Here is a 10,361-nt window from a genome sequence, read left to right as displayed (position 1 = left end):
AGCCAATTTATTTTACAAAGTATGGAACATGCGTTAGGGTTAAAACTAAGGTTGAGTGAAGCTTGATGTACTGTATTTAAATACCTAAAATTGCCAAAGTACATGCGTTGGTGTTCTTAAATACAATAAAAAGAAATATTGAAGGTAAGAAAGGTATCTGAATAAATATACCTAAGGTGTTTATGGTACATAGAAACCTCCACGTGCACGTGGGTAATTCTGAAGGAGAGGTCGAAGTATGGGTCTTCTAAGCCATAAACCAGTAAAGAGACGCCGAAGCATGGGTCTCGTGGCCGATAATAGACGTTGGGAGCTAGAGCGATGTATGCTCGTTCTCAACTAGGGAATAATGATGTTTAATGGTGTTTAAAAGTAGTTATCAATGTTAATGTTTAGAGGAATTTGTTTGAGATGCCCTTCGGTATATTTAAAGAAATCGACGTAGGAATCTCTCCTAGCCATAGTTTAGTATGAAGAGATCGAAGTAGAGGTCTCATTTGGCCATGGCTTGACACTGGGAATTATAGCGATGAATGTTCATTCTTAGCTAAGATTCAGGTTTCAGATACAATGATTTTAAAGGTTTTATGTACACGTTTGCTTGGTATATTTTAGTTCCAGTATTATGTTTTCGAGCTTTCAGTTTAAGCATGAGATTTATGTTTTTATTAAGTCACTCACTGGACTTCTAGCTCGTGTTTTCAAATGTTTTCCTTTCAGGTAGCAGTCAGTTCCCAAAGGACTTTTCTGCTGCTGCTCTGCCACTCAAAGGAACAGGTTGAAGGAAGTGTATTTAAAGACCTGTATTAGTTAGTACACATGTGTCTGTCTAGTGACTAGTATTCTTAATGGGGCTCACTAAGTTGTAATATTCATGTATGAACAATGCTGTGAAACCCTGTAATGTAAATATGTTAAGTTTTGAGTTAATTTGTATGTATTCAGGGTTTGAGCAAACTTTAATAGGTAAGATAGGCAGTAAGTGCCAGCAAAAGGGTTGATAACTGCTGCAGTCACCATTCCATTCAAGTTATAAGGGTAATCTAGTGCGGGATGTGACACAAGCGGCCTTCAAAATTTTCAAAACTCGAGTATAAAAACTCCCAAACATGTCAACCATTCATTTTCAATTTGACGAGGATGGTGAATTCAAAACCTTTTCTACCTTTCTACAAACTCGTGGCATTGACACGTAGATTCTTTTGCCCTCATACCTCCCAACAAAATGACATTGTTGAAAGAAAACATCGTCGTATTGTTGAAACTGGTCCTACACTTCTTTCTCAATCACATATGCCTCTAAAATATTGAGATGAAACCTTCTCCACATGCATCTACCTTATTAACTGGCTGCCTTCACCAAACCTTCATGATAGAAGTCCTTTACAAATTCTATTCATCAAAATACCACATCTCTTTTTTCTAAATGTGTTTGGTTGTTTTTGCTTCCCTACCTTCATTCATATAATGATCATGAATTTGAATTTATATTTACACCCTATACTTTTATTGGCTACAACAACCAACACAAAGGCTACAAGTGTCTTTTCTCTGATGGTAGAGTGTACATCTCAAGATACGTTAACTTGAATGAAAATTCATTTTCAAACAGTCGACTACAAATTCACCTGATTTGTCCAAATGATATCCCATCCACCAATACTCTTTCACATATACCAACATAAAACTTATCTTATTTCAATTATCCATTGAATGTTTCACCTATTCTTTCACACTAATCTCCTAATCACCAATCACCTCACTTGTCCTCTTCTCCCATTGACAATCCCAGCCTCGACATCTGAACCAACGACTCTTGATAATATTACTACACTCTCATCGATGTCATCCATTGTCGATCAAAATGTTAACTCATTAGCTGAAACTTCTGTTGAACAATGTCCTATTGCTGAAGCCACAACTGATTTGAATGTTGACCCATCAATTGAACCAAATATGAGCTCCAATAATGAAGTAAGTGTTAATATTACTATATCTTCTCCCAATCTAGTATCTACACGTCCCACAATAAAAAAGAAAATAATTGGATCTTCAAGCCTAAAGTATCCTTACTTGATCATAAAGAGGTTAAACTACCAAATGCAAAACAAATTTTGAAACATGATCATTAGAGAGTTGCTATGAAGGAAGAGTAAAAAACATTAATCATAAATGATACCCGAAATCTTATACCTCGTACTGAAAATAGTAAGATCGTGGGATGCAAATGGATCTTCAAAATTAAAAGGTATTCAAATGGTTTGATCTCCAGGTACAAGGCTTGTTTGGTAGCCAAATGTTTTCATCAGACAACTGATATAGATTATATTGAAACCTTCCGCTTTGTTGTAAATTTTGTAACGACCAGGGTACTTATTACATTTTCTCCGTATCATGGATGCAGCAAATAGACATAAACAATGCTTCTCTTTATGGTTTATTATCAAATACAGTGTATATGGAGCAACCTATTGGCTTTGTTGAAGAATCAAGCGACAAATATGTCTGCAAGCTGAACAAAGCATTGTATGGTCTTAAACAAGCACCGAGGGCTTGGTTTGAAAGAATAATTTATTTTCTCTGTTCCTTGGGATTGTCTTGCTCAAAGGCAATCCTTCGTTGTTATATAGATGGACTGAAACTGAAAAATGCTACATATTGATTTAAGTTAATGATGTAGTGATAACTGAAAGTCACAAATATTCAACTAGAAAATTATAGATGTACTAAAGATAAGTTTTCACTAAAAGACATTAGAATTTTGACATATTTCCTTGGCATTAAAGTATACTATCCTAAAATTGGAGATTTGTTCATGTCTCAAATAAAATACACTGTTGATTTACTTCATCAAGCTCGGATGTTTGAAGTTAATGGTATTGTTGAAGGAAATCAGACATGAGAATTTCCACGAGCAGCGGAAAGATCATTCCAAATTCCATTCGAAATTGAACATAAACAATTACAGTCACAAGAATGGAAACTAACAGGTCATGCATAACTATAAATTATAGCATGCTTTCAAAGAATATCAAGGGATAGAGTATGCGTACCTTTGAAGAACCATTCTTCAAACTTCCTCAATCAATCCACTAGCGTCCACAACAACACAACCCTCGAACGTTATGACCGGTGCAACACGATCACCAGCATGAACACAACGAACACCATGATCACGAGCCCAACGAACGGCTTTCGACTCTTCAAAACCAATCGAGTTGAGTGAGGACACCACCATAATGGTTACCATGGTATTCTTTGTGTGAGAATCAATAAGTTGTGGGTTCTGTATGAACTTGGCTTGAGGACGAGACATGAGGACAATAATCGTGTAGACGACCGAGCAAGTGGGAGATATGATGTTATATATCATATAGACGATATGCTCGATCGTGTAGAAGATGGAAGCCTATCGTATAGACAATGCCACGTGATCATCTAGCTACGATCAGTTGAGTGAACTATCGCTTAGTTAATCTCCACAATCGTTTAGTCTCTCTATTAACTATCACTTAGTGAAACACTTTCACTTGATAGCTTTACCGTGAGTAACTTTTCGAAAGTAGCAACTCTCTAAAATTAGGCAAATATTTTTCCTTTTATCTCATAGTTACCATAAAACTACTAATAACCTCTCACTCAGTTGGTTATTAGAGAAAAAGAGATAATTATCAAATAATTAATATTATTATAAATAAATATGATAACCAACTTATCATATTATATTTATAACTTATAGTTTTAATATTTCATCTTGTGAAACATATAAACCATAGTTTTTTTTTCTTTTCTATTTTATGGTATTTAATGTAAATCATATTTACATTAATCCTCCACTTGATGTATCTCATACGTCACACCAATTATATCGTATATAATTGAATTTCCTCTTGTTAATCTGAACATTTCAAACTAACCCCAAGAACTGATTCTCAACTTGAATCCATTGAGCTACCAAAGGGACCTTATGAACCTGTAGCTTGAAGCTCCAACGGTACGTGAATAACTGACTAAACTCTTTAGTCATGGGATCCACCATTCGTTAACAGTCAGACACTCCACTAAAGACCAACAACTGCACTCTTCTCACTACAGATATATTTTGTATTCATATCAACCAATCTACAGTGCGATAACCCTTCACAAATCGCTCGTAAGTACAGCTAGGCCAATTTACCATTTTGCCCCTATAGTTACATTTAACTCCTTAAGTACCACTTATTTCTTTAATGAACATATGTCATAGTCCTACTATGACCGAGTCCTCTCTTCCAAAGAGAGGCTGTGGCCACTGTGTTCAAACCCCGGAATCAGCCCTTAAGGGAGCAATCTATCTACTTACCCCTACTTTGAGGAATGGGTGACTTTCGTCTTGTGTAACTGAGTTCCCAACTCCAAAATCAGAAAGAAAGAAAAAACCCCCAAAAGGTGGGCTTGTTGAGTTGCCAATCTGGTCACTCTCACCCATACTCATCAAATAACCGCCCTAAAAGATAGAAGTTCCCAAAACACTCAGGATTAAGGTCATGTCACCTATGGTCTTTTAGGTGAGATGTAAGTCTCAAGTATCAACAACGTTGTATAAAGAGACGAATCATCTTGTGGTCCGGTCTTATACAAACTCTTTGTATAAGACACCCCCACTCGCATGTCTCCACATGAATGGTCAGGATCAGACCATCTGTAGTAGTTCACAACACTTGTAAACCTCTACAAAGCAGGTCGTATCCGTAGTGTCACAAGGATAAGGTATCCCTCCTTAATCCGTATACTACATACCTTTTAGGTTATCACTTAATGCATGATCCACTTGTATATCTCATATACATGCTTAAGTTTACATACAATAACCATGGATTTTTGTTTATTGAATATGAGTAAATGCAAAAAATAACTCTTATTTTATTCACAACAATGTGTATAATGTTTAAAAGCTACGAGACTCCGAGAGAATTAGGACACCAATCCTAACAATTGCAACCCCTACTATTAGTTCATCTACAATATTAACTACTCAAGGCGAAAAATTTCATGATCGTTTTCTATATATAGGCATTGTGAGATATTTACAATGCATTACTCTAACAATACTTGAAATTGATTTTTGTGTAAATAAAGGATATCAATTTATGCATGCCTCGACAATTATTCATTGGCAAAATGTCAAAAGAATACTGAGATATCTCAAAGAAACATTTGATTCTAGTTTATTCTTGCAAAGACCTTCTACTCTTAATATAGTTAGTTTTACAGATGCCGATTGGGCATTAGATCCAAGATGACAAAAAATCAACCTCTGGTATTTGTATTATCTTTGGGAATAATCCGATTGTATGCGGATTCAGAAAACAATATATTATTTCAAGATCGAGCATGAAGGTTGAATACAGCTTTAGCTTTTAGAGCTACATAGATATTATGGTTAAAATCATTGTTAAATGAGCTGGAAAATTTTTGGAATTTTTTCTTATAAAGCGTAAATATTTTTAAATATTTTTTATATTTAAAAAGGCTCAAATATCGAAGCCTAGTTCATTAGTTTTGTAATATACTCCTTGGTTGTAGAACTAATTTATGCTATTTTCTTCATCTATATAAATACTGTCATCTCATTCTTCATATTCATTCAGAAGCGAAATAATACAAAGAGATTTCATTCTGAATATCCAGAGTGACAAACTCGTTAATTTTTTTCTCCCTTTTCAAGCTTGTATTCTTTTATAAGCGGTAATTGAGTCAATTTGTCTCCATTCAATTAAAGGAGAGCTTGGTCCATGGAAAATTAGAAGTTGCCGTTTATTTATTTTTAGTACGATAATGTATAAAAACTAAACTATAAAGTTAAAATTTACTCTTTTAGTTCTCGAATTTTCTAATATGTGTGTTCGTGAATTTTCAAAACGCAACTTTCCGCTCCTCGTGTTTTTAAGAATAAGTATGTGTAGTCTTGTCAAAATGTAACTTTCTTGTCATTAAATATTTTAAAATCATATTAATCATGTTTACAAATATTTTAAAAGTCTATGAAGTAATTTTTTAAAATGATCGCATGACATTTTTATTATAAAAATAATAAAATAATTCCAAAGAGACGAGATAGTTTTTGTTTTTGATTTTTTTTTTAAAATTATTGTTTATAATTTAAAAGGTCACTAAAGCATTCAAAATAATAATAAAAAAAGAAATTGACCTAAAGAACTTTTAACCCTACTCTTATAAACTCGATGACTAAAAATATACATTTTGAAAATTCATTGATAACAAACACACATTTTTCAAAATTTAGTGACTAAAAAGATAATTTTTTCATAAAGTTATAATTATGGTTTTCAAACTTATAATAATCTAAAAATGAGCTACTAAAAAACACAATGTCATGACCAGAGCAAGCATAATTCACTAACATATGAAATTATGAATGTGTTGGTGACAAAAAATATGGGTTCGAAGTTCCAATTCTTATTGTACATAAAAACGATACAATGTTATGAAACAACGTTTGTTTTAACTAATGAGGTAGAAAGCGAGAGAATAAATACTAAAGAATGAGATTCTCTTGATGTGAATGCCAAATAACGGGAATTTTTAATGACCAAGCGAATATATATATATAATCTCTTTAAAAATGGGAGGAGGAGAATGTTAAAGGCAATTTTGGTGGGTATTGTTCTTTATGTGTGCTTTTATTCTCTTTATTTTATTTTTGTTAATATCTTGCTATGAATTTATCATTGGATATTGATCCCAACTAAAGTGAATCAAATCAAATATTGTGAAAAAAGAAAAAGATGGAAGGGAAAAGGCTTAATGTCCTCTAGAAAGTATTGGACCAATTTTATCCAAAATTTTGATATTTATCATATTAGCCTTAGTTTGTCAAAGATTGGTATGGTAGATAAACGTATTGTAAACTAGAGTTTGAGGGGTAATTTTGAAATATAACATTAAAAATTATACATAAAAGTCATCCAGAGAAATGATGGTGTGATGTGATTAAATAATAATTGATGTATCAATATATATTTACGAGGTTATATAAATGACATTGTAACAGGAGAATCAAAATTATAACTTGTTAGAGAAGTCGTCCGTCTAAAAGAAAGTTTATCGAAATCAATGACATATGAATTTGATTACATACAAGGACGAGACTTGACACATCTTGACTCCATTAGATAATTATTTTTATTTTTGTTTTCTAACAAATGTAATTATTTTCTCATATTTTCACACTTATTAGAAAATATTGAAAATTTAAGTCAACGTTTAAAAACAAAATCAAGTTTTTTAAAATTGTTTTTTTGAATTTTTATACACTTATTTGAGAATTCAAATGTTTATTTAAGAAATGTAAAAAAATAAAATCCAAGTGAATAAATAACAACAAAACAAACACAACAAGAATATATAATTAAAACTGAATTTTTATCACATGGAACCTAAATTACATAAAGTAGTATTAAAAAATAAAATTATACAAAATACTCATGAGATTTGAAGTAAGCCTCAATTGGCCCTTATACGTTGAAAGTCTCCATCCTTGTCCTTGATTTTTTTAAATATATTCCAAAAAATACCATTGAAACTAAACATTGTTCCTGTAATACCACATGTAATTATATAGAAGATTGGGATGATTGTTACAATTTATTTCACATAAAAAATATTAGTAAAATAATTTATATAACAAATTTTATACATTGCAATGTTATAATGATGTCACATATTTGTTTCAAATTTTACATATAGTTGTATCAATTTCCATAATATTTCGGCAAAAGAAGGAAAAATTTCAAAAAGACTTTTTAGAACCAATTTGAAAGTTCAACGAAACTATTTTTTATTTAAAATATGAGAGCATAAAAAACGACAAACAAACTAAATGCATAAACTAATTCCCATTGAAAATGAAATGGTTAGAGTTACCACAACACGAACAGCTTCGTTCACCTTCGAAGGGGTGGAAAAAAAGAAGAAGCTAGATTCACATATTATTATTATTAAAAATAATAACAATAAAAACAAAAACAAAACTTCCACCACATTGTTGACTCCTGTAAAATCTTACTCCTAACGGTTTAAAATGTTTATGACCTCAAACGATGGTATTTGACAACCAATCGATTCATTCCATACAAAACGAGTTCTGATAGTCTAATTTAAACTTACCTCAAAATTATAGGTATTTGGTGTAATTTAACGAGAAATACTTACGTACACTCTAGACTGAATTTTTGCGTAGCTCACCTAAATGCTCAATCACAAGTTGACATGTGACAATTTTATATTTAACATATATATTTATTTTTTTCTTCATTGTAATTAGAAGTGACTTATAAAGATTAAAGTAGGTTTAGATTCACCAAGTATTGCTCTAATTTAACCAATTCGAGATGTAGCCAAACAAAATGTGTTCAAAACAGAAGCCACCTGTACATTACACAAGTACCCCTCTACATACTCCTACAATAGTTCAACATTTTGCATTTACGGTGTCCAATATGGTAATTTCGGAGCAAAAATTTAAAAAACCCCTCACACAATTGAGCAGCCATTCGGATTTTCATCACTGAATATCTCGAGAGAATCAGACGGATGTGATGAATATGGCTCAAAATCGGACGGTGGAGAATCAAGCTGAGGTCGTACACCTGGATGCACGTACGCATAAGAATATTGCTGCGGCGTGGCATAATATGATTCGCGCTGTGGCTGAGAACACGTTGCGTATGCTGTACTGTACCGCACCGAATAAACTGGGTGCGCAATGTAATGCGGTGCGTATTGAGTCACAAAGTGACGTGGAGGGCTTTCATTGGCTATAATTGGAAGCGGGCCGGGTGCAGGTTGTGGACCGGGTTCTAGATGACCCGGATCTGCACCGGCTGGTGGTACTCCGTTTGCTGGATGACCACCGGGAGCTTCAACGCTGGCATTGCCGCCGCCACCGCCGCCGCTCTTCTTCTTCTTTTTCTTCTTCTTTTTTTTACCTCCACCGCCGCTGGTCTGGCCATCACCGGCTGGTGCAGTACCAGGCTGTTTTGCTTGACTGTCGCCGCTGCCGCCGATTATCTTCCCAGCCGGGTCTCCATTTTTCGTCGGATCTTGTACTTCGAATTTCACCTTCTCTTTTTCGTCTTCATGGCCGCTGCTTTCGTCGGAGCTTTCGGAATCGCTATTTTTCTCTTTCTTCTTCGATTTTCCTTTACTTTTTCCTTTTTCCGGCCATAGCTCCGCGTGCTTCCCTGTCTTCAACAATTTCTTTATCAAAGTTTCTGATTCGACGTTACCTTTCACAACAACTTTCTGTTGCTTTAAATCGATATCCGTTTCATAGACTCCTGAAAAGTCACATTCATAATTAAGCAGATATTCTCCAATCCATATTCCAAAGACATAACGACGATCGATTTGTAAACGAAGAGAAAAATAGCGAAACTATAGAGATATAGCAGATTAAATCCTAACAAAAGGAAAATGTCGAGTTTCAGAAAGATAGAGACAGATCAGACTGTTCAAGCCGCCATTAATTGCAGAAATCAAGTTACAGAGAAAGAGATCACCGCCATTGCAGAGCAATGAAAACTTCTTTCAATTCATCGAGAATCGAAGATAACCTAGTTCGCAAAACAAAAAATCGCAACATCAAGATAAGAGATAACCTTCAACGTCCTTGAGAACTCGTTTAACTTTCCTCTTGCAAGCTTCGCAGTGAATGGAGACTTTCAAAATCCACGTCTGAGAAACAGAAACAGAAGAAGAAGAAGAAAACAAATTATAGAAGCGTCAAGAAAATAAAGGCATCTAGCAAGAGGAAGAAGACGAAAAATTGTTGAACTACCTTGTAAATGAGAGGAGGCTCGGGGTTTTCTTCAACTTCTTTAGGCTCTGGCTTGCCTTCTGGTTCTGCCATTAAAGACACTGAAGCTTTGAGGTCTGTTGAGAGAGAGTGAGAATGAGAGTGAGAGAGAGATCGTGGAGGATTAGATGCTTTTGAGGGTAATTCAAGCATTTTCTTTGAATGAATGAATGGAGATGCCTTTGATGCCTTTGAAAGAAGAGAGTGAAAATAATTTGAAAAAAGTAGCTGCTACATAAAGGAAGAGAATCAAATACCAGAGGCAATATTTGGTGGGTATTGTTGTTTATGAAAATACTCGTTTTTTTTTATCCAAAATTTTATTTTTTTGTTTTTGTTTTTGAAAATCAAGCCTACTTTATTCACATTTTTTACAATAATTTGTATACTTTTTAAGTACGGTTGTTGAATTCTTAGCCAAATTTATAAAACAAAAACAACTTTTTGAAAAGTTATTTGTTTTAGTTAGCAACATTTGGCTTGGTTTTTAAATCATTGGCGA

At 33.7% G+C, this 10,361-nt stretch overlaps 1 protein-coding gene across 1 annotated transcript; it reads right to left on the bottom strand.

The window, feature by feature from the left end:
* Window positions 1-8,352: 8,352 nt before the first annotated feature.
* On the bottom strand, window positions 8,353-10,123 carry LOC120079396 (Heavy metal transport/detoxification superfamily protein). The gene is made up of 3 exons (XM_039033560.2): window positions 9,842-10,123; window positions 9,663-9,738; window positions 8,353-9,341 (listed from the first exon to the last, which is right to left on the bottom strand). Exons 1-3 carry the CDS (start codon window positions 10,010-10,012, stop codon window positions 8,536-8,538), a joined length of 1,053 nt encoding a protein of 350 aa, XP_038889488.1. The 5' UTR covers window positions 10,013-10,123; the 3' UTR covers window positions 8,353-8,535.
* Between the last annotated feature and the right edge of the window lie 238 nt (window positions 10,124-10,361).

The sequence above is a fragment of the Benincasa hispida genome, chromosome 6 (genome assembly GCF_027475165.1).
Source record: "Benincasa hispida cultivar pf3 chromosome 6, pf3_genome.v1.1, whole genome shotgun sequence".
In the NCBI taxonomy this organism is placed as follows: domain Eukaryota; kingdom Viridiplantae; phylum Streptophyta; class Magnoliopsida; order Cucurbitales; family Cucurbitaceae; genus Benincasa; species Benincasa hispida.
This window is presented reverse-complemented; position numbering and strand designations above follow the sequence as displayed.

Bases quoted from the DNA above. Each gene is read 5' to 3' on its own strand.
- LOC120079396 (XM_039033560.2), bottom strand. From the start codon at position 10,012: ATGCTTGAATTACCCTCAAAAGCATCTAATCCTCCACGATCTCTCTCT. The intron at 9,739-9,841 runs GTAGTTCAACAA...TCTGTTTCTCAG, and splicing joins AGCCTCCTCTCATTTACAAG to ACGTGGATTTTGAAAGTCTC. The intron at 9,342-9,662 runs GTTATCTCTTAT...GTGACTTTTCAG, and splicing joins AGTTCTCAAGGACGTTGAAG to GAGTCTATGAAACGGATATC.